At 34.7% G+C, this 26,163-nt stretch overlaps 1 protein-coding gene across 1 annotated transcript in view; it reads right to left on the bottom strand.

The window, feature by feature from the left end:
* The window catches only part of LOC124887798, a 57,455-nt gene extending 31,910 nt beyond the window's left edge, over positions 1-25,545 (bottom strand). The window contains exon 1 of the mRNA XM_047397712.1: positions 25,144-25,545. Within this exon, the coding sequence (XP_047253668.1) occupies positions 25,144-25,545 (402 nt within the window). The remainder of the gene's footprint in view (positions 1-25,143) is intronic.
* Between the last annotated feature and the right edge of the window lie 618 nt (positions 25,546-26,163).

Below are 26,163 nucleotides of genomic sequence, written 5' to 3' on the forward strand. Positions count from 1 at the left end.
ATGAATGATTGCGGTGATAATGGTTATGCTTTACTTTTATGTTATTGAGTCCTGGGGGTATTTATACCCAACAATATAGTTATTGTCTAGAGCCCGTGTCAGTTTCATGATAATTACAGTTGAGCCATAATTCTTAAAACTCAGTGAGCTACTGAACTCTGTATCCTCAGAAAATTGCAAAATGTAAGAAAGCTTAAAAATCTCAGTAATCTTAATAATCTCTGTAATATCAGTATCGCTAGTAATCTAGCCTCAACTCTGTACTCAACTCAGATCTAACAGTATGCAAGTGTTCAATTCTAATCTTGTTAGTGACCGAATAATCTATTCAAGCTCTGTATCATCAGTTAGATACCGTGATTCAATACCATTTCCGTCAGATACGAAACTAAGTAATCTTAGCGTAGCTCAGTCAGATCTTTTGAGAAATATGATCAGTGTTAGAATTCAGTCTAGAGTCTTTCAGTTGGGAGTAGAAACTAGCACCGAGCGAGAAAAGAGATGGGGGATCCTCCCGTTAAGCGAGAGAGAGGATGGAGTCGTTAGTAGCAATCCCTGACCTCCAGAACTGTGTAGCCAATGAAGAATGAAAGAGTCTCCATCAGTAAAGATTGTCACCTCCAAAGAGAGACTATTTGACTATGATATTGGCTTAGGTAGACTTTCTATTGAGGGTCATCCATCAGAGAGGATGGACCAGAGAGAGGTCTTTACCTATGGCACGGTATTGACACCCTTCCAGCTGAGGTTACAGGTTGGACCCCACCTATGGTAGGTTGGGGCATGTCGGTTAAGTAACTATTTCCCACAGTTCTAGTTTCAGTTTTAGATTCAGTCTCAGTCTCAGTATCAATCTTCAGAAATTAGGACTATCATATACAATCATCTATCTCTATGAGGAACTCAGATAGTTTCATTGATTCATGGACTATCCGTCAGATATGCTTGGTCTCATATACAGTTACTTGATATTATATTTAGAGATATGCCGCCAGACAGGGTCGATCATAGTGTTAGATTCTATTGAGTATTCTTGTTAGATTCAGATATGATCATTTCCTTACCATTAATAATAACTTTCTTAATCATCCGTTAGAGAGGTTGATCTTTAATCTTATCAGTCGAGAGCAGTAAGCTCAGAATTCAGTCATTGATATAAGTACATCTAGTTTCTTAGTCATCAGTATTAGATAAGTCAGTGCCTCAGTATCTCAGTGTCAGTAGTGAGTTCAGTCTGTAGTAAGGCAATATTCGAGTTTCATTCTCTAGAGTTGTGATGATTGAGACTATGGTCTATGCATTCATGTATGTGTATGTGTTATCATGCGGCATTTTCATGATTATTCAGTTTAGAAATTATGCATGCATGAGCCTTTGCATTTAACCTACCTCGTCTACATACTCGGTACATTCATGTGCTGACGCATTTGTGCTATGGTGTTCTATTTGCCACCATAGGTTCAGAGGCACAGGATCCAGAGTTTTCTCAGTAGTTTAGTCCCAGCCAGCAGGAGTAGCCATAGCTGTAAGTCCTCTTCTTTTGAGGACGAATCTCAGTTTACTATTATTACATCAGATTTTGTTTACTTTCAGTTGACGGAGTTAGTTGGGGACATATCCCATCAACTCCACAGTTCAGATAGTTTAGAGGTTTTTTCAAACGGATGTATTAGTATTCAGTTTTCAGTTTTGTGTATTCATAGATGTGTTGAACCTTATGGCTAGTTATTTATTTCAGATATTATACAGTGCACAGGTAAAGATATCAGTAAAAGGGTTAGCTTATGGTCCTTCGCGTCATAAGCACCGTGTGACATCTCAGGATGGGATCTTGGGGCATTACAAAAATGGACTTTATCTCATTATTGAAGACCTCAACTCCCTATTTATCTGAAAATGGTAGGGTACGGTATTTCCATCCTATGTTTCACACAATATTTCTCAAGCAGGGTTCTAAATAGATGATTGATTGGTGTGCCAAATCTAGAAAATATGTTCTTCCTTAAGGATGTGGCCACACACTTCCCTTTATTGTTTGGCAGCACAACTGCTTCCACCCACTTTAAAACATAATTAACCATAAGAAAATATAATTCATACTATATAAGCTCATAAAGAGTCCCATGAAATCAATGCCCAATACGTCGAATAGCTCAATCTCTAATATTGCGGTCATTCGGAGTACTTGTCTTCTTGAGATGCTTTTTTGTCTTTGACATTGATCACAATCCCTTTCATAGTAATGCACATCTCTATGAATAGTGGGCTTATAGTATACACATTGTAAGATCTTATCAGTAGTCCGCGCACTACTATGATGACCCCCAACTAGTGAATAATGATATGCCTCTAGAATACTCATTATCTCCATCACATGAATAAAATTATGAATCAGTTTATCTGCACAAATTTGGAACAAGTATGACTTATCCCAAAAAATTTATTGTACAACATGCATAAACTTCCTTTTCTGATAACCAAGGAATCAAGTCATGAAATACAGCTATGTAATACCCCGTATGTTTCTAAGCTAGGAGACGGACCTTTTTTCCTATGTATGAAACCTCCTATCATGTGATTAGCATTTTAGTGCATGACTTACAATGAGTATCCTAGCGATAAGATAGCTTATGATACATTAAGCATGTTCATATGAGTCACTTAAGGTAGTACAAGCTAAGAGTTTTTGAATACATCAAGTTTTAGTGTTCAATTTTGCAAGGGTCATCTTTGAATGAGTATAACTCAATGTTAATGTGGTATTTTGGCTGATTTAGATCCACCAAATTTTATAGAATCAAATTAGCTTTCTAACGATACCAATTTTGCCTTAATCCAATACCTGAGTGAAAAGTTATGCCCTTTTTTGTGAGAGACAGTAAGGATAGGCAATTGGTTAGGCGCCGCCCAACCCAAACATAGGCGATTGGTTAGGCGCCGCCCAACCTAGCTTAGGCAATCACTTGGGTGCTGCCTAAGTCAGTTTCAGGTGCTGAAAACACTTCGTTTTGAATTATTTTAAGGGTAATTAAGTTTTTTAACACTCCTTACACGTCCCTCAACTTAACCCTACGAAATATATAGCTTCTAAACACATTACAACCCTATTAACATCTCAAATCTCATCATCCAAGATCACTAAAAGAGAAAAACAACTAGGGTTGCATAATTAAGCTTGAATATCCAATTTCAGGGGAATTCCTTCGTCAATCATCAAGAACCTCTCTTCCAAGGTATGCGTAGTGTTCATCCACAGATTTCTTTCATTCGTGGAGTTAAAGAATCAATCTTTAAAATAGAAAAGCTTGGTTGATTGTGGTGATATGATCATACCCATGTTGATGCTTGTTTGTTTTGCTATATAATAGTATTGTGACTGTATATCTCATGAAAGTTATGTTGTTAGTTGAAAAACATGATCTTTAGATGGATTGATAGAATGCAAGTATGAAATCCACCTATGCCTTAAAGAATGCGTGCAAGGTGTTAGATAAAATGCCTAGTATGTTTGAACTTCATATTTACATGATTTCATGATATCTAAATAACAAGTTCATGTTAGTCATACACTCCAATATGAATTTCAATGCAAATTATGTGTTGTTATTGTTGTGGTATAAAGCATGTATGATAATGGAGATATAAATTATGTACACAAATTATATACATGCTTTCCCTACCATGTTTGAGATGTTGAATAAATACATGAAGTATAATATCCCCAAATCATTACAATATGAACTAAACATTACATGTTGCCTTTCCCTTACGCTTGAATGGTTTCCATGCGATTGCTATGAATAGTATATGTTATCGGAATGCCCATGATATTAGAATATGAGATTTATGACTTGATTATAAGCATTCCTTTTCATGATAGATATTATGATGACCATGTACTTCATGAAATCCCCCACTCATGTATTATGAATTTTTATTGATGGTCGTGTACTCAAGAAATTCAAGTTGTGTCAGTTTTCTTCCATCGAGTCTTGGGGGTACTTGTACCCAGAAAATATAGATTTGTACCTAGAGCCATGTCATGTTTTCACGATACTCTCAGTCAAGGCATTATCTATAGAATTCAGTCAGTCATGTGACACAGGAAAACTTTGAAATCTCAGTAATCTCAGTAGTCTAATAATCTCAGTAATCTCAGTGGTCAGTAACCTCAGCAACCTCAGTATTCATAGTCAATCTCAGTAACTTCTGTACTCTGAACCAGTCCTCAGAACTCAGTATATTTTGTCAATCATTTGAATCAAGTAAACTTAGTTCAGCTCTGCTAAGAAATACCACTAGTATCAGTCTAGTTAATCAGTATCAGTTCAGCTAATCAGTTTAGTTCAGTTATTCATTTCATCTTAGTTATTCAGTTTAGTGTCCTTCAGATGGGAGTAGAAGTTAGCACCGAGTGAAACCAAGGATGGAAACTCACCCAGCAGTTCAGGGTGTGATTCTTAGTTGTCATCCTTGTGTTCCAGAACTACGTAGCCAGCGTAGGTTGAGACATCTTAACCCATTATATTAGGGTTGATGAGGTGACTTAACCCATCAGTTTAAGGGTCCCACCGTTCTCATTGAGTACCTTCCAGTATAGGGTTCTCACAGTTGTCTTTAATAGTGGTGTGGTATTGACACCCCTCTAGTCGGGGCAGAGATTGGACCCCAACTTAGCTATTATCGCGTATTTGGGGCATGTCAGTTAGATAAATACTTTCCGCATTTTTAGTTATAGAATTTAGGACTGTCAGCTATAGCTACCCAGTATCAGTAAAGAACTTAGATAGCTCTTCAGATTTTGGTATATCAGGGCTGCCAGATACAGTCAACTAAGAAATAGAATGGAACTCAGATAGTTTCCTTCATATTTATGGACTGTGAGATATAGTCACTTATGCTATCTATCAAAATAGTTATCAGAACTCATGCTATCAGTACTCAGCTTCAGGACTGTCAGATACAGTCAATCAGACCAGTTCTTCATAATTCGAACTGTTAGAAATAATCATTCATTTATCAGAAATAAAATATTAGTCTCTTAGTATATCAGTAATACAGTATTAGATCCATCACTTATCAGTATTCAGACTCAGTAGTATGTATCTCTACGAGTTCAGTTACAATTACGTATGCATGTATGTACTCTCACTTTCATATTAGTCAGTATTGTCCATATATATAACCCTTTGCATTTAGTCTACCTCACTCGTATACTCAGTACATTTAGACGTACTGACGTATTTGCTCTATGGTGCTTTCTCTTATGTTACACCATAGGTTCAGAGGCATGAGCTCCAAATTAGCAGTAGATTCAAGGATCAACAGTCAGAGTTATACGTGAGTTCTCATCCTTCGAGGACATGATGATTTCATTTCTATTTCAGTTTTCACTTTATTTTTGTAGTTGGAGTTAGTTTGGGACATGTCCCATCAACTCCTTATTCAGTTCAGTTAGAGGATTTTGGACTAGATGTCAGATTAGATGTTCAGACTTCTGTATTTATGTTCCTTTTTGGTATTAATATACCATATTTTTCAAATATGTATTAGTATTGAACCTTATGGCCTTACAGTTTATGTTTTTGCATATTTTATGAGATATTATGCAGTTTACAGGTGCAGATATCAGTCATGGGTTAGCTTGGGGTCCTTTGGGGTCATGAGCACCGTGTAGTGCTTCGATTTAGAAAATCGGGGAGTTACAAACTTGGTATCAGAGCCTAAGGTTCAACAGTGTCCTAGGAAGTCTGAAAGCTGCATCAAGTAGAGTCTAGTACATGGGCATGTTGTGCACCACACTTATGTACAAGAGGCTATGAGATGTTTTAGGAACAATTTACCTTCTTTCATGTCTCAAGATCGTGCTATATCAAGTTTCTTTAAGGAAACTATGTAGATTCATATCATGCCCCCCTCATGTTCACTTTACCTTACTTTCAAGGTAATATAAACAGTGAAGTTCAAAGTCCTAAAGACAGGGCTTTCTCAGACAGTCCCTACGGTTAGTTATGAGATTAGCAACAGACTCAAACAGTATACCATCAGTTCATTATTGTTCCAATGTCATACAAATTTTATTCATGATTATGAGAACTCATTCTTGAACCCAGAAGTTTAGCAGTAGTAGAGTTGGAATAGTATTATTCTATTTGATCAGATTATGTATTCATGGGGATTAGATCAGTAGGTTTGAACAGTACGAGCTAAACACTTAAGTTTATTGACTCAAAATTAAGCATGAAGGTGTGAATGTGATATTAGCAGTATATGAGGAAACAGAATCAGATGATGTGTTTATTAAGACAGATCAAGTACCTAAGCCAGGCCCTCAGATTTTAGTAGTAGAGCCAGTATGTATAGAAAGTAGTAAAGAAAGACAATTCCAGACCCATTCTCATCTCAGTGCAGAGTTTTTCACTTCAGCTATCACAAAACCAACTCAGGCATGGCATACCAACTCTATGGTCACGAACAATAATCATGTATGAATTCAATTTCCAGCATAAGGAGTCCCTTTTACTCCATAGTACGATTCATGTTCCATGATAACAATCTACATTCACACACTTTCCATGGGATTATGTGCGCCTTCAGTTCCCAGTATAAGGGGTTCAGTTCTAGCACCCTCAATATTCAAATCATGTCCCACGAGTATAGAAAACTCTAGACTTAGGTCATGCATCTCATGAATCAAGTTCGCATATCATTCTTTCCAGTATACTTAGCTTCCATGGCTCATGCTATGCCCCTACAGATCAGATATATTTAGACTATGTCATGTATATTCTCAGTTCAAACCTTATTGGTAAATCCAAACTATTGATATTTTATTCCTCAAGTTTTAGTTATTTGTCAAGTTTAGTTTGTATCTATTCATGTTTCAGGTCCTCTTGATTTACTCCTCCAGTTAGCTCTACTTATGGAACAGTGTAGTGATGAGCAGTTGTTTAGATAAGAGAAGATTGTTACATGCTTACTTTGCACGAGGGTGTAGTTGTGAAAATAGGCTTGAATATCATGATAAATGTGCAATTAAACGTCTAGAAAGGGGTTGTATTTAGAAGTTGGGAAAGTACAAAGTGTAAGTGTACATTTAGATCATTGACTTATGTCAGTCCTCAGTATGTAGCCATCAAAAACTCAGTTGCCAACGCAATTATAGTTTCAGTATCCAGCACTCAGTGATCAGTGTTCAATCCTTGAATTCAGTACTTCTGTACTAGCTATAGGCTTACTTATAATGTCATTTTAAGTTCAGTAACCATATTTAAAACTCAGTTCAGTTCCAGACATGCTTTACTATAGCATTCAGGTTGTCAGTACTCAGTTATCAGTGTTTCAGTACCCCAATTTATAGAATATCTCAGAGCCATGTCGTACTTTTGGTTTCGCATTTGTAAATAATACAGACTTTATGAATCCATGCTCAAATACCTCATTCTACTCACTTAGTCCTTATCTCCTATGCATAAAACTCAAAAATCTCAGCCCAGCTATTTAGACTAAGTACAGTTTAGCTTTGCAGATCCAGTATTCAGCTATCACTTATTCAGTTAATCAGATAAGTTAGTATATTTATGCACTCGTGTTCAACTCAGTTCATGTATCATGTCTCAGCTTCAGATCCTAGTTATTCAGTCATGACTCAGTTCCTAGGTGTTTTGAACGTCGCCTTAATTTCCCTCAGTAGCTCATCCAAGTCAGTATTCTTTGAGGGACATAGTGTCCCAAGGGAGAGACATATCATACCCCCAAAATTTCATGACATAAACATGCTGCTCTATTTTCTTTTGACGAATCCAGTTTGGAGAAGGGGTGCTCATAAGTTAACCCTTAAACTCCAACTTCAGTCGTATGCCATGTTTTCAAGATTCAGTTTAGATCATGATATTCAATATACCTACCATGTCCCAGACTTAGTTATATTCTCATATTTTCAATCATGAATATGGAGTAATTAATCTCAAACTTATCGGTATTATCAGTTCAAGTTAACAGTTTTCCTTAAACTTACTCGTTCATATTTCAGTACCAAACTTGGTATTCAGTTCCATGATCATTTTTTAGTTCAAACTTGATACCTTTACCATTGCATGTTCATGAGTAGGTTTAGTTATGAATTCATGCATTAGATATGTGTGATCAGCTCATTAGTACTTTCAGTCATGCATTCACGTATTATGTCAGTCATATAATCATGGATCAAATATGCATGGATTCAGCCTTTCAGTTGTGCATCAGATATGCATTCTCATTTTGAGAAAACTTTCTTTATTAGAATCCTCAATCTTATATTCATGAATCACCTTCCCATGCATCAAATATGCATGTTCAATATGTTGTGCTCAACTTTCAGTCATGCCAGTCATGAAACCATGTTTCAGTAGTGTATGTCTTGTACGTACTTCATCTTATCATCTCTCCCACTTCATTTAATTTCCATTCGAGGACGAATGTTCCCAAGGGGGAGATATTATAATACCCCATATATTTCTAAGCTAGGAGATGAACCTTTTTTCCTACGTATGAAACCTCCTACCCTATGAGTAGAATTTTAGTGCATGACTTACAATGAGTATCCTAGTGATAAGATAGCTTATGATACATTAAGCATGTTCATATGAGTCACTTAAGGTAGTACAAGCTAAGAGTTTTTGAATACATCAAGTTTTAGTGTTCAATTTTGCAAGGGTCATATTTGAACGAGTATAACTCAATGTTAATGTGGTATTTTGGCTGATTTAGATCCACCAAATTTTATAGAATCAAATTAGCTTTTTAACGATACCAATTTCACCTTAATCGAATACCCGAGCGAAAAGTTATACCCTTTTTTGTGATAGACAGTAAGGATAGGTAATTGGTTAGGCGCCGCCCAACCCAAGCATAGTCGATTGGTTAGGTGCCACCGTACCTAGCTTAGGCAATCATTTGGCCGCCACCTATGTCAATTCCAGGTGCCAAAAACACTCCGTTTTGAGTTATTTTAAGGGTAATTAAGTCTTTTAACACTTCTTACATGTCCCTCAACTTAACCCTATGAGATATATAGCTTCTAAACACATTACAACCCTATTAACATCTCAAAGCTCATCATCCAAGATCACTAAAAGAGAAAAACAACTAGGGTTGCATAATTAAGCTTGAAGATTCAATTTTAAGGAAATTCCTCCGTCAATCATCAAGAATCTCCCTTCCGAGGTATGCATAGTGTTCATCCACAGATTTCTTTCATTCGTGGAGTTAAAGAATCAATCTTTAAAATACAAAAGCTTGGTTGATTGTGGTGATATGATATACCCATGTTGATGCTTGTTTGTTTTGCTATATAATAGTATCGTGACTGTATATCTCATGAAAGTTATATTGTTAGTTGAAAAACATGATCTTTAGATGGATTGATAGAATGCAAGTATGAAATCCACCTATGCCTTAAAGAATGCATGCAAGGTTCTCGATAAAATGCCTAGTATGTTATAACTTCATATTTACATGATTTCATGATATCTAAATAACAAGTTCATGTTAGTCATACACTCCAATATGAATTTCCATGCAAATTATGTATTGTTATTGTTGTGGTATAAAGCATGTATGATAATGGAGATATAAATTATGTACACAAAATATATCCATGCTTTCCCTACCATGTCTGAGATGTTGAATAAATACATGAAGTATAATATCCCCAAATTATTACAATATGAACTAAATGTTACATGTTGCCGTTCCCTTACGCTTGAATGGTTTCCATGCGATTGCTATGAATAGTATATGTTGTCGGAATGCCCATGATATTAGAATATGAGATTTATGACTTGATTATAAGCATTCCTATCCATGATAGATATTATGATGACCATGTACTTCATGAAATCCCCCACTCATGTATTATGGATTTTTATTGATGGTCGTGTACTCAAGAAATTCAAGTTGTATCAGTTTTATTCCATCGAGTACTAAGGGTACTTGTACCCGAAAAATATAGTTGTGTGCCTAGAGCCATGTCATGTTTTCAAGATACTCTCAGTCAAGGCATGATCTATAGAATTCAGTCAGTCATGTGACTCAGGAAAACTCAGAAATCTCAGTAATCTCAGTAATCTCAGTGGTCAGTAACCTCAGCAACCTCAGTATTCATAGTCAATCTCAGTAACTTTAGTAATCTCAACCAGTCCTCAGAACTCAGTACATTCCGTCAGTCATTGAAATCCAGTAAACTTAGTTTAGGTCTGCTAAACAATACCACTAGTATCAGTCCAGTTAATCAGTATCAGTTCAGCTAATCAGTTTAGTTTAGTTATTCATTTCATCTTAGTTATTCAGTTCAGTGTCCTTCAGATGGGAGTAGAAGTTAGCACCGAGTGAAACCAAGGATGGGAACTCACCCGACAGTTTAGGGTGTGATTCTTAGTAGTCATCCTTGTGTTCCAAAACTACGTAGCCAGCGTAGATTGAGACATCTTAACCTGTCAGATTAGGATTGATGAGGTGGCTTAACCCGTCAGTTTAGGGTTCCCACCGTTCTCATTGAGTACCTACTAGTATAGGGTTCTCACAACTGTCCTTACGAGTGGCACGGTATTGATACCCCTCCAGTTGGGGTAGAGATTGGACCCCAACTTAGCTATTATAGCATATTTGGGGCATGTTGGTTGGATAACTACTTCCCACAGTTTTAGTTATAGATTTCAGGACTGTCAGCTATAGCTACCTAGTCTCAGTAAAGAACTTAGATAGCTCTTCAGATTTCAATATATCAGGGCTGTCAAATACAGTCAACTCAGAAATAGAACGGAACTCAGATAGTTTCCTTTACATTTATGGACTGTGAGATATAGTCACTTATGCTATCAATCACAACAGTTATCAGAACTCATACTATCAGTACATAGCTTAAGGACTGTCAGATACAGTTAATCCTACCAGTTCTTATAATTTGAACTGTCAGACACAATCATTCATTTATCAGTAATGAAATATCAGTCTCTTAGTATATCAGTAATACAGTATCAAATCCATCACTTATTAGTGATTTACATATCAATATCAGTAAACTCAGTCTTTCAGAATCTCATTATCAATACACTCATGTTGTCAGTATTCAGACTCAGTAGTCTGTATCTCCACGAGTTCAGTTACAGTTACGTATGCATGTATGTACTCTCACGTTTATATTAGTCAGTATTGTCCATGCATATAACCCTTTGCATTTAGACTACCTCACTCATACACTTAGTACATTCAGACATACTGATGCATTTGCTCTATGGTGCTTTCTCTTATGTTATACCATAAGTTCAGAGGCATGAGCTCCAAATCAGCAGTAGATTCCAAGATCAGCAGTCAGAGTTAGACGTGAGTCCTCATCCTTCGAGGACATGATGATTTCATTTCATTTTAGTTTTCACTTTATTTCAGTAGTTGGAGTTAGTTTGGAACATGTCCCATTAACTCCTTATTCAATTCAGTTAGAGGCTTTCGGACTAGATGTCATTTGATGTTCAGACTTCAATATTTATGTTCATTTTTGGTATTGATATACCATATTTTTCAAATATGTATTAGTATTGAACCTTATGGTCTTACAGTTCATGTTTCTGTATATTTTATGAGATATTATGCAGTTTACTAGTACAGATATCAGTCATGGGTTAGCTTGGGGTCCTTCGGGGTCATGAGAATCGTGTAGCATTTTGGTTCAAAAAATCGGGGCGTTGCAAGCTAATACTTGTTCGTATAGAAAAGTATCATCTATCTCATACTCGTCCTTTAATTTAAGCATTGGCTCTTCTTCAAGCCGTGATAAGTGACCATCTATGTGATTTTTATTTTCTTTTGAACCTTGACCTCAAAGTCAAATTCCTGTAACAGAAGTACCAAACAAATCAACCTTGGCTTTGCATCCTTTTTAGCCATATGGTACCGAAGAGTTGCATGATCAATATGCATAATTACTTTTGATCAAAGCAGATGTGATCAAAATTTCTCAAAAGCAAACACCACAATAAAAAATCTTGTACAATCATGTTATAATTTTTTGAGTAGGATTAAGTACTTTGCTAGCATAATAAATTTGATGTAGAATCAGTTGTCTCCTTCGGCCTAGGATTGTTCCTAGCGCCACACCACTACTGTCATACATAACCTTTGGCATAGACCAATCAGGTGACACAATAATAGGGGTTAAAATCAACTTCTCTACCAGACACTCAAATACTTTAAGACACACATCATCAGAAATGAACTTCACTTTATTCTCCAACAATTTACACAATGGATGTATAATTTTAGAGAAGTCCCTGATGAGTCTACAATAAAACCTATCATGCCCACAAAAGCTACAAATACCTTTCATAAAATTGGTAGAGGCAATTTTTCAATCACCTTAATTTTTGCGTTGTTGACCTCGATCCCTTTCATTTAAATCTTATGACCAAGCACTGTTCCTTCTTTGACATAAAGAGGCACTTTTTCCAATTCAGCACCAAATTACAATCTTCACATCTCCTCAAAACACTAGTTAGAAAGGCCAACAAATCTTTGAATAAATCACTAACAACTAAGAAGTCTTCCATAAATACCTTAATAATGTCTTCCACCATGTCTAAAAATATGGACATCATGCAATGCTAAAAGGTCACTATTGCATTACATAAATCAAAACGCAATCTCTTGAATGCAAAAGTCCCATGTGGATAAGTGAAGGTGGTTTTATCTTGGTTTGAAGAGTAATTGAAATCTAATTGTAACCCAAGTAACCATCAAGAAAGCAATACTATCATCTACCAGCAAGACAGTCTAATGTATGATCCATGAAAGTCTTTACAAGTTGATCCTTTTCAGTCCATACGTCTAGATTTTAAAGTCCATCATTACTATCTATACAATGACGGGCCTTATAGAAATAATCTCATTCTTCTCATTTGGAACCACAGTGATTCCATCTCTTTTCAGCATATATTAAGCAAGGCTCACCCAATTATTTTTGGGAATAGGGTAAACAATACCAACATTAAACCATTAGATGATATCCTTCTTAACTACCTCTTGAATAGGTGAATTATGTCTTCGTTGATGCTCAATCATAGGAACACAACCTGTCTTGAGTTGGATTTTGCGTCTGTAAATTTTGAGAAAAATCCAAATGATGTCATTAATGGACCATCCAATGGTCCTCTTGAACTTTTACAAAAGAGATACTAGAGATTCAACATGCCACTCAACCAAATCAACTGTAATAATTACAAGCAGCGTGTTGTTGGCTCTCAAAAATGCATAACAAAGATGGGATAGAAGGGCTTTGAGATCCAAAATAGGAGGCTCCTCAATAAAAGGCATAACCGGTAGGGTAACTAATTTCTTCAAATTAAGATCTAATGATATCACCCTCAAAATTTATAATAACTGTTTCAAGTGCTTTAATAAAAGCCTCTCCTCAATAAGAGCTACCAATGCATCCTCACTATATCGATGACAATGATCGCATGCATATACTTTAACTTCTTTTTGTATTGACATACATTAAATGTCCCTTCCTTATGATTTTACAAAACTTTATCTTCCAATCTCTAAATGAACCAAAACTCGCCCAATCGAAAAGCATAATCTCTTCAATATAATGGAAATCTCAAAATCAATATCATAGTGAAGGATAAAGAAATCAATTTGAAAAATAAAGGAAGCAACTCTCACTAAAACATAACATAAGATCCCCAGATGCTTCTTCATAGTCCCATCCCATAAGAAGTCTCATCGAAGTCAATTTGGATGACCTATTCCCAAACTGTATATAAACTACTAACGACATCAGATTAATTCTAGCACTAAAATTATATAAAGCTTTGGCAAAGTTGAAAGACCTGATGGTACATAAAATCATAAAAGCTCTATGATCTTCCTTATTCTCAACTAGAGATTGGAAAGCTATTGCACTATAATAGTGCACGTTATCAATGGACTCAAAACTCACTATCCTCATCTTCATCACCAAATATTTCATGAACTTTTCATAACCTAGAATTTTCTCAAGTACCTAAACTTGAGAGACGCTTATCGATAATTATATAAGATTTAGATAAACTTTTAATACTTTTCCTCTTAAGCTTTATTCTTCATTCTTTGTGAGAAAGGAGGAGGAGGTTATGGAATAAGAGAATACTTATGGGACCTCATTTTCCTTCCTCTTTTTAACCTTAGCATCATTTTCTATAATTAGAGGATTTTTATATATTCTAGATTATAGGATTTGGATACTTTCTCATCACCGATAATTACTAACTCCATATCATTCATAATAACCCTGGCATATGTGGATCAATAATTATCTTACCACTCATAGTATTAGCCGCCAAGAAATGACTATTATATTTTAAATTTTGGATGGTATTACTTAGAAGCTTACCTTGTTGATTATAATTTATTACAGTCAAAATCTGACCAAAAAACTGCTCAAGCTTCCTAATATCTTCTTAATGGGCACAACATTTGATTTAACTTTTTGATTTATCACAAAAATATCTACTCTAAGCTCCTTAAGGCAGTCTTCAATTTTTTCTACCACCATCAACAACAAGCTTGTATTCTATCCTCAAATTACTCAAATTAGTATCACAGTTCTATGTGGAACATAAAGGCCACGTCTATATTTATAATCATTCTTCCTTATCCAATCATCATCTTTCTCTCTACTCCTATCTCTAAATCCAGACATATTATAATTATTATCATTGTAGTAGTTTCGACCTTGGTTACCTTGACCAATATGCTAATTATCTAGATTAGGCCCTTGGACTTTGTCTTAGATACCCACCATCTAATCATAAAGATATTTATCCTCCTTCTCAAAATCATAGTCATCATGTCTAGGTGCTTAATTGTAATATCCCGCACATTCGGGCTATAGTTTGAACTATCTTTTCTACATGTATATACCCAAACACAATGATTCTTTGCTAATATATGTGTGATGATCAATCCTATAGTGTTTTAATACCTTTGACTATGAATTAAGGTCACAAAATCCTATAACTCAAACACGAGTTGAAAATTTTCCTATCGATTAAGTTTTTGTGAATGTCTAAACTTGGGTTAGTTTTCATCGATGATAAAATTTTGTATATAAAGAATTAGGGGGCCTACTATATATCAAATCAAAGGCCTTTGAGTCCTCTTTTCAACTCCACCAATTTTGCCTTAATCCAATATTAGAGTAAAAAGTTATGCCCATTTTCCAGAGAGGGGTCAGTCAAGGTCGAATTGTACAAAATGTACATTTTTAGCAGGGTATTTTGGTACTTTTCCTTCCCAAAAACCTCTCACACGAATTAAATAACACCCTAAATGTTATTTACTCAACTATTATTTGTTTTACAATATATCGAATTCTCTTCACTCTCAAGAACAAGATCAAATTAGGGTTTCCTCCAAGAACAAGAAATCAAGAATCTAATCCTTTCAATTCAAGATTCCCAAGAAACTAGTCAAGATTCGGGTCCTATTCTTCAACCTAAGTAATCTAAGGTACGTGGGATTTTCCTAAACTATATGGGAATTGTGAAAAACATTTTTAATAATGATTGAATGTTGATAAATCATGTGTTCATGAAAGGTTTTGAATTAAATTAAAAATCATGCATTTTGAACTCTTTCAACGATGTAATATTTTGGTCTTGAGGCCTTTCCCTTAAATTCTATTTTTGGTCTGTATATATGTGTGTATGTGTTTGGAATTTGAAAGTTAATTGAGAGCATAAAGATTTACCCTCCCTCTCTTGTTATGATACTTCTTGATTTTCACGTTTTACGAATTGATAAATTTCACATCTTGAAGCATGGTATAAATATTCATGGTGATTGTTAAATGATTTGAGATTGGTTTGAATTAAAGGAAGGGTGTTTTACTAGTTGTTAAATGTTATCAATGTTTACTAAAAGGATCACATGGTTTGTCAGAAAATACTTGACCACCACATGTTTGTTGAAATGTTAAAAAGAGAGAATCTTACATAATTTGCCATATGTTTTGAAATAAGTATCCTTTTTCACCGTTTGAATATTTTGGTGGTCTGAACATTGTTTTGAATGAAAAGATATATAACATGATAATGTATGGCTTATATATATGACTTGCAAGTCTTGGTATGACGATGCCAAATAGATGAATGCCATAGCAGATTCAGAATAAACTAAAATACAGATTTTACTCAGATTTTTAGAATTTGATTTTAGAAATATGCATGTTTAGAATAGAATAAAAATGGGCTTAAAAATATTTAGGTGGTTACCCAAAGAAAGTACGAGTTGAAAGACTCAATACTAGAAATCATGATATGCCGACACGGGGCTATGGTACCATGCTTTGTGATCTTGTGTACCTTGATTCATGTCGTCCCAAATTGGAACAATGGTTAGGAGCCCTGCTTTGTGATCTTATGAACTACCATGACATGTTAATTTTATTGGAGATTTTGGCACCCTGCTGTGTGATCTTACGTGTCCCCCCTTATTGATCCTCCATTTCTGGTAGTAAACTTGGATTGGGAGCTTGGCAATCGAGTCAAGGGAGGATTCTAAATATCCCATGTCATTATAGATTGTAGGGTGTACCACCTAGCTCAGAAGTAAAACAAAGAATGAAATTACATCTACAGAGTTGTTTTAAGATTATTTGAAATTGCCCATGTGTATTAAATTATGTCATGCATAGTGTTTTACAAATTTCTCTCACTTATGTTGTATGAAAAAAATATATTATTTTAGATTTCTCTGCGTACCAGTACATCTGTATTGATCCCCTATATTTCATGATTCTGAGATACAGTCCCAGGGTTCTGTTAAGCAGTAGATTGACTTGTTAAAAGTCTACAGTTAGTCAGCCTCCCTTACTTCCGAAGGACTGATTATGAAACTTGTCATTGTTATTTTATTTTGATTCATGGTCCAACTGGGGGCCATGTCCCAGATTTTAGACAGATATCATTTTCAGTTGTTAGAGATTTTGCAAACTAGTGTCAGGTGTTTTGAATGTTTCATGAACTCATTTTTTAATTGTTCAGTTAAAGAAAAAGATAGTGACCATGTTTCCGTCTTGTATTATTTTTTGCTAATTTATTATATTGTATGAATGTTGTGCATAATTACCAGATAGAGAAGGGGCGCCTGGGCCTTCATGGTTTGAGATGCTTGTTACGACCAGGGCCCCGACTCGAATCGTGACAACCTTGTCTTGCAAACCAACCTCATTTACCTCTTTGGCTCCCGTTGTTGAAAATTATTGTATTAATAAACTAAATTCAGCCCTCAGTTATGATAACTCTTAGGTACTAGAATCATCAACCATTCAGTGTTCTACATATGCTCTAATGATATAAGTGCCCGTGGGTACATTTGCTTCTAGAGTTTGCCAGCCCCAATTTGTTTTAGTAATCCTATCTAGAATCTCTAAGGCCTTCTCTTAAGTTAAGATCATAATTTCTAAACCTTTGACAGTGTCTACCATAACCTTATTATTCATACTAAGACCTATATAAAAGATTTTAAGAAAAATTTTGCCCGATGTTCTATTGGTTGGGGCATTCTTCTTCTTCTTCCTAAACCTCAACAAAGTTTTATACAACACTATCAAATATAACTGTCTAAAGTTATAAATTGTATCTTTTAACTGCACCATTCCGGAAGGTGTAAAAAAACAACTCTAAATATTGTGTCTTTAGCTCTTTCCAATTTGTGATTTACCCATATAACAACTCGATCAACCATAGAGTGGCTTCTCTAGTCAAAGAGCAGGGAAATAATTTTAGTCCAATAGCATCCAGACTCACACCCAAAAGGTTGTAGGAAGTTCAAATCCCTACAAAGTTCATCAGATGAAGGTTTGAATTAGTAGTAGAAAGGCCCACAAATGCTCTTTTCAAGTTCAACAACTGTATCATAGCACTGGTAATGTCGAACTTAGTTCCCGGTGGCAATAGGGGTGGAATAATGACTCCTATGTTAGCTACCTCAAGCAAGTCTATATCATGCTCCGCATCATCAAATTGAGAAACATAATATTATGGGGGTTGTTTCCCCTATTCCTTCTTCGCCTATTTTGTTCCTCAAGTGTGATAGACTTGCTGCTTTTGCTTGATAATTCTTTCCTTGTTGCTTTCCTGGCAGCTTTTTTCCTTGCATTCTCTTTAGTAACCTGCCAATCAATGGTTTGCTCTACTTTCTTTTGAAGTCTCTGGTTCTGTATCCCAGAACTCCCTCATCATAAACTCCTTCATTAACCATTTTTTCTAGTTCTTAGAGTCCTTTCAGTCTCAGGATCAAGAGGAATTAGAGGATTGCCTTTACTTTGAGTGTTGGGCATGTACTAGTATGCACCGTAGAAATAACAAAAATGTAAAATCAGAAAATAGATACTATCTGTCAACTCCGTAGTTGTATTCCCCAACAACGAAGCCAGAATCTGATATTTTCCAAATTACATCTCAAATAAAAGTATAAAGTGCTCGCTGGTTAAATATAGAATCATAATAGGTTGGGGTTGATCCCAAAGAGAATATGCCAAAATCTCTATCAATGTGTTTATCAAAAGAGTCAATAAATAATTTCTTGTAAAGGGGAGTTTTGAAATTCATAATTTTAACAGTATCGATTGTTGATTTTAGTTGGTTTACAATCAATATGAGAAAATCACTAGGACTGTGTTCCCAATACTTCTTAAATTCATAGGTTCTTCGTACTAGTGATCTCTCTCGGTGCTTGGAATATAGAATTGATAGGTTACGTTCTTCTAAATGACTTTATCATAACTAACACAAATCACGTATTATTGTCTCATCTATTTGCATTACTAACCCCTCTCATGGATCTTAGATTAGTTATTCCTTTTATTTGCTCAAGCAATTAAATTGAGGTTAATAGCTTGAAGTCTCATTGTTAATTTCCTTTTCTCATTTGACACACCTTTTTTTGTTATGGGTAAGGATAATGTGATTTCATACATTTTCCACCATTAAAAACCAATCAAACCAAAGAGAATAACAATACATGCACAAACATTCTTTGAGAATTACATCGAACTTTGACCGCTAACTCATTAATCCATCATGATTTCCATAATCCTAGTTATGATATTAATCTACTCATAATTGTAAGCACATAAGAATAATTCCGAGAAGAAATCATTATTATGAATTTATGAAGAAGAAGATGAAAACCACAAATCTCACTTTGAATAAAAATCCTAAATATTGATGTTAGTACCTCAAAGAACAATAATATTCCTCAAAAGTATTAAGAGAATGTAAACTCATACAATAAACTCAAAAGTATTTATAGAAAAAACATCTATCCTATACACACTAGGACTTACAGAGTCAGCACCTCAAATAAAGATAGGGGCGATAGTTGGTAGATACTATGATCTTTCTTTATGCTAGATGAATGATGGATGACTTTTTGCACACTTACAGATGTTTCTAGAAAGATTTTAAGGATGAACTTGTACTTTTATGTAACGGTAGTTGCATTTTCTCATTATATCCACCTTTAATTTTCGATACTCCTCCCACGATCTTCAGGAAGAACTCGTTGTTGCAAGGGATGATTATTAGATCTCATATTTCTCCTTCATGTTTCACCTTCTAGGGTTCTTCTAATGACCTTTGTCAGATCCAATGGTCGTTGTTTGGATCATCTGATGCCTTTGAGTCCCAATTCTTGCACTTTAATTTTTCAAACCTATTTAAACTATAAATAACATAAATACAAGTCATACCCATAAAAATGACTTTAATCTAGCAATATCCTTTATTTGAAAGGTCAAAATTATCGTAAGTTCACGATATATCTCGATTGTTGCCAACTCCCAATTTTAAATCATTGGTACCCCTTTTATTAGTAATGCAACGGCTTTTTCTATGACTAGTAGAGCGACTCAATGTATTGTAGCCAAACTTTGGGTACTAACACTTGTGCATTTTCTTATTCTTTTTTGTTGCTCACTTATGAATCCTATTTTTTTTTTAAAAAAAACACCACAAACACATCATATCCACATAAACAAGCCCTTAACTTCAAAAGTACCATAAAACCATGGCACATTAATAGAGTATGTATGAACTCTTTTACACTAAAATGCAGGTGATTCACACCTAAATTTAAGCTCAAATTATTCTAAATTATTGAAAATGGTGACTCATCATCTCCCATCCTTTTCAAGACCAAAAGCTACCATGAAAATCATTAATATTATGTATAGAATGTTGTAGGAGCATTGGAGACATAAGATAATCTACATGCTTGTCAAATCTTCCAAGAAAGCCACAAAATAATAAATTCAAAGTTTCACCCAGAACCAACTCAAAATATCCCTTTTCTATTCTAAATTTTATGATTCTATGATGATAAACATGTAAATAAAGTAGTGAGATGAGAATTACCTTAGTTGTGTTGTCGAAAAGAGGTTTTATCAAGGGAAAATGAGAGAGTTATTGAAAGATAAACCCATTTCTCTTACTTGAACTGTTGAGCCTCATTGTTTGGGTCTACCACTACACCGATGGGATCTGTAAAGTTTACTTTTGTCCTAAATTTTTATGCTTTGTGATATTTTGCAATGTTTGGGGTATTTTAGATGGCCCATCACGTAATATATTTTTGTTAATTTTATTTCTCAATTTATAATGATTGTGCATCAGGTTAAGAATGTTTAAAGATTCCCAATGTGTGGATAGGTAGAGTAATGGTGAGTATAGCTTTAATTAATCAAAATTTTAGTGGGACATTATCAGGTACTTAATAATAATAATAATAATAATAATAATATAATGGATCACTCTTCTCTTACAAAAACCGCCGTGTAAGTTGATTCCAAGAATTGTGTTGCATACCTTCTTCGTCCCTTCATAACTATTCGAGGACGAATGTTAGATAAATTGATATCGTTAGATAAATTGATATCTAATGTAGTGGTCCAAATCTTTGTTATATTGAAATTATCCTGAAAAAATATTTTGACTAAGAAATCCTTGTTTCAGATGTTGAAGTAATTATTTTGTGGGAAAAAGTAGTGGCCCAAATTGGATTTGGGTCAAAATTGGAAAAATTGGGTCAGGCCTGTTAACCTGCCACTGTAGCATTACATCTGTTGTTGCGGCAGTAGTTCTATCATAACAACAATAATCAAGCAATTTCCAACCCAAAGATTAATTAAAAATCTTATTCGGCTAAGGCTTCTTATGTCATCATCCTCTTTAAAAAATATCAAGTGAACCATATGCTTAGAACAATAAAGATTTAGAGGCCAAGATCCATGAGAGCGATTCCAAAGTATTTTTGGTGTAGTTTTTGGTGTTAATAATGAGCAAGGCATGTGTATTTAACTCTTCGCTCTTTATAGCATTGGAATCATATGAGAGGCAGCTTATGATTTAAATGTAGTAGACATGGGCTAGATGTACATAATAATTATAGTTATGTCGGGATATTTTATGTCTTAGGCCTTCGAGCACAAAGTTTGGATGGATTAAATAACAACTAGAACTAGGTAATGAATTGGTGATATTGAATGATAATTTATTGAACTGTATTTCCACTTAAATTATCTAAAGATATAAGTTCTACATAAATTAGAGGTAGGATGATGAATAAAATCATATTAGGGTTAGGGAGATCATAGAAGTAATGATTTGAGTTAGGGTCAGAGTGTGCTTTCGGTGGGTTCAAATGATTTCAATTGAGATCAAATTGAGAATTTATGGAATGGTTAGTAGGTTCCTAGATATCATAGTGAGTTGGGAGGATTTGGAAGAGTTAGGTGAAACACCCCATACTTCTGCGCTAGAATTCTAACCATTGTTCCTACATATGTAAGCTCTAATCAAAATGATTACCAGGTGTATATAAGTTTCATGATCAATATCCTAGTGTGTGAAGTGCTCTCTAGGTGAAAAATGTTTATAGGAAGCACTTAGAGTGAAGTTGGGCTAAGATCCTTTGATTCGGCTAAATCTTTGCAGTCGATTCTACTAGGGTCGATTTTGAATGGGTATAACTTTTTATATACATAGAATTTTTCTATTCAAGACCCAAAAAATTATATAAAATTGAGTTAGCTTTCCAAATATACCAATTTTGCCTTAATTCGATACCTAAGTAAAAAGTTATGGCATTTTTCGTAAGAGGAAATAAGCCGATGCGATAGCGACGCGACACGTTGCTATCCCCAACACGATAGCCAATATGATACAAAGATATTTCACACGCTGTTTCAGTTCCTAAGGGTTCTAGGGTCACTTTGGTCAATTCTCCTCATCCAAAACCGTCCATAAAACATAATTTCAGCCCCCAAAAGAATTAGATACATTATTATTCATCCTTTTCTCACCAAGAAAACCTTAGCCTCCTCAAGAACACCAAGAACTTCATCAAATTTTCTTTAAGAAAAACAATAACCCAAGCTTCCTAATTCAAGAACTTCAAGAAGAAGCTTCAAGAACACCATTAGAATTATAATAGATCTATTTATTTACCCAAGTTATACGCACCCCCTATAATTGGTATCAGAGCTTATGTTGATTAAAGTTACGGAAGTAGTATATATTTGGATTTAGTTATAATATTTTTTAGATATTATAGATTGTGATAGATTACAAAACCTATTAGTTTACTTATAGTCACTCAATAGTAGCCTAAGAGTGAAATAAGTTGAGTAACGTGTTTAAATAATTAAGTAACAATATGAGTAAAGGAGAGTATTTTTCATGTGGAAAGCACCCGGCTTAAAAATATGTAAAAAATCACGACCTTTATGTCTACAGGATTTCACCTCAACTTTAATAAACAACTTGAACCTCAAAAATAACAAATTACAAGACTTCTGTAATCTAGAAATTATAAACTCTAACTCCTATGAAAATCAAAACTCACAAACCTCCCAAGGTATTTAATCCCAAGTCTTCAAGTTTCCTAACTTGAAGACAATAACCTAACTTAGTTTATAACTCACTGAAACTAGCATTATAACAAAGCTAAAACTCAAGAACTAACCCTAACACATAAATACTAAGGTTTCTTATCTTTCTAAGTATTAGGACCAGATTCAACAAAGTGTTTCTCCAAACTTTAGGCTTCACATAGTCAAGTCAATTTGTCAATTGATTTTTGCTTTTTAAGTGTATGAGTGACTATGAAAGTCACTTCTTTTATTTTAACATAACTCTCGAAAGAATTCTTCCTTGAATCAAACTTCTTCTTTCATCAGAACACTTACCCTTTAGAGTTCTATTTCAAATATGACTCATTCTTCAATTCAAACTCTCTTTTCTTCAAGTGTTGTAGTCCATCTTCAACTCTTCAATTTCACAAGTAGTAGTTACTTTGAGTCTATCAACTATAAGTACTCAAACACTCCTTCAATCGAGTAAACTTGTATTTATATTGTCTTGTTATACCAGTGATCATTCTATAAGCCTATCAGCTTTCACATGTGTAACTGTGAACTAGCTTGATCAACATGTTTCATTAATTTGTCAATCATTAAAACTTCATAGACCCCAACATATTTCCCTTTTTGATAATGACAAACTTTTTGTCATTTTGCATCTACCACCTTTACTTGTAGAAACTTGATGCAAGACACACTAAAATAAAATAGGTGAGTCTATGGGTTATAAGTATTGCATAATCATTTATTTATTACCCCTTTTATCATCATTAGAAAGTTGAATATACATATATATTAGAAAAAAAAAAGAGGTCAAACCATCCATGGCCACTGGCTATCACCAAGGCAATCAGAACATGACAATTTAAATTAAAGGTATATCAATCTAAGCAAGAAGATTGAAGACACTTGAGCACACCATATATCCATTTTATTATACTTCAAAAGTATGAACATCAAAAGCTAAGAAGGATCCAAAAATAATATAAAACTAGTAAACACAAATAGAGAAAGATGACATCCCAAGACACTAAGGAGAAAGGACTATCAGATAAATTGAACAGATGGGATCAGTAGTGTCAGGTGATGAATAGTTACAACACTAGTGGTTCTCTCCTGGGAAATCTCATTTCCTAACTCCAAAATATGTGCCCAGAGTGCAGCAATATCTTGAGCATGAGTCACCCTAGCATCTCTAGTTCTTTAAACTTCTAAGTTAGAGCATTTTGGGCCTTTTAGATGGGAGTATTGGATCTTTATATTATTTCAGGGAGTGCAGAGTGATATACCTTATGTAAGACATCATTGGTTGTCTGATACTCCCACACAAGAATTGGAACATCATAATTTTAAAAAATCTAGCCCAACCAGAATCCATATGCCAAGAAGTGATCATTTTTATCCTGATAAAGCACTTTATTCATGTGCTTGAGGATTAGACTTAGCAAGTCAATTGTGACTTCAGAATTTAATAATTACATCAAAGTTATGTCAAAGTAATTGTCTTCAGTCCTCTCCTTTATTTAAAGGACAATGTTGTGAACAATATCAAAATAAAGCTGGTGAAGTCTCTCTCTTTCAACTCTGTGATTATGAAGAAGAGTGGGTTAGCCTAAAAAGGTTTTAATAATGTCTAAGGCTAAGGAAAAATTGATACAAAGGTGGCCACTCATACTTCACATAATGACTCCAGGATCCAGTAGGTACATCTAAGATTCAAGAAATATCCTCAATGGTTAAGTGAATGGAAATCCCAAGAATATTGGATAAAACAAAGTGCTATCAAATTTTCCATTAATGTAGAACTGAACAACCTCTTTCTTAGAAAACTTACATTGTGTATTGCCATAAAGAAAAAAGTAAGACCACTCTTGTGAAACAATTTAGTCAGTAAGATAGCTATTTTAGGAGCCCCAAAACAAGTGACAACACTGCCATGCACAATAAATTTCTTTTGGAGTTTGACGATGTAATTAAGATCAAGACTTGAAGGGAGGTTACATGGAATAGTAGGTGAAGGAGTAGAAGATGTAGGTGTGTATAGAGCAGGTCGAGAGGCTTGTTTCTTTTGAGAGCTAGAGGAGGATTTTGCTTTAGAAGAAGATTTCAGTTCTGGAGGAAGAGTTTTCTTTGGTATTGGTTTGGATGAGGAGGAGGAATGAGTAGAGCAAAAAAGAGAAGGTTTAAGGATTATGTTTTTTTACCCTTTTTCCATGGAGAACCTGACTAAGAAGAAAATCATCATCAAAAAATAGTATCTCTGAAGATGGAGGAGCAACAGTTATGGGGAGTTTCTTCTTACTAGCCCTCAGATCTTTTTCAAGAATAACATCCTCTTGGTGTTCACGATTACGAGTATGAGGAGTCCTTATTGGACCGGGAGATACTACAGGTTCATCAAGAACCTCATCATCAGGAATTCGAATATGGACTTCTGTAGTTTTCCTAAGTCGAGATCTAGCTCTCTTAGGAATGAGGTTTGAGATGGGGTGTGTCTCAGAAGGAATAGTTTGAATAGAGATTATATCTTGGACTTGATTTGACAAAATATAATTGAAATAATCAACCATAGCTTTGAAATTATTCCAAGCAACAAAGTCAGACATTTTGAAGGTTGGAATGGGAGAAATCTGAGCAATTAGAGCTTTAAGTAAAACTAGTTCCACTAAAGTAGAGGAAGAAGTGGAGGAGAAGGGTGATAAAGATGAATCCATGGAAAGAACTTTAATAAAGAAGAGAAACAAAAAGGAAAAACTTAGATAGAGTTATGAGAATTGAACTTAGAGAACATGATTTAAATAAGCGTGGTGTTCAAATGAAACTATGGGAAGAGGAAGAGGTGTGGCAGTATATAACCAATAGAATTAGGAGATGTGAAATTGACATGACGGTTGGTGGAAACTTTTGAAGTGGGAATTGACTCACTAAAATTTAGCAGTTGAGAAAGATAAAGTGACCCATTTAATGCAAAAAATAGTTGTGCTCAGATGTTTTATTCTTATTAGAACTAAACTTAGGGAAATGTGTACATACCTTTAGATAGTTTTAACAAGGACTTCTAGTGTAGCTCGTTTATCTCCTAGGATCTGCATAGATGAATTATACAATAATAAAAGATGTTAGGAACTAGAATTGGAACACATAACTAAATGTGCAAGACTGAATAGGATAATAATTTTTCTTCTAACAAGAATGTAAAACAATTAGTCTAGCCAATCATTGAA

This window comes from Capsicum annuum, chromosome 10 (assembly GCF_002878395.1).
Source record: "Capsicum annuum cultivar UCD-10X-F1 chromosome 10, UCD10Xv1.1, whole genome shotgun sequence".
Classification (NCBI taxonomy): Eukaryota; Viridiplantae; Streptophyta; class Magnoliopsida; order Solanales; family Solanaceae; genus Capsicum; species Capsicum annuum.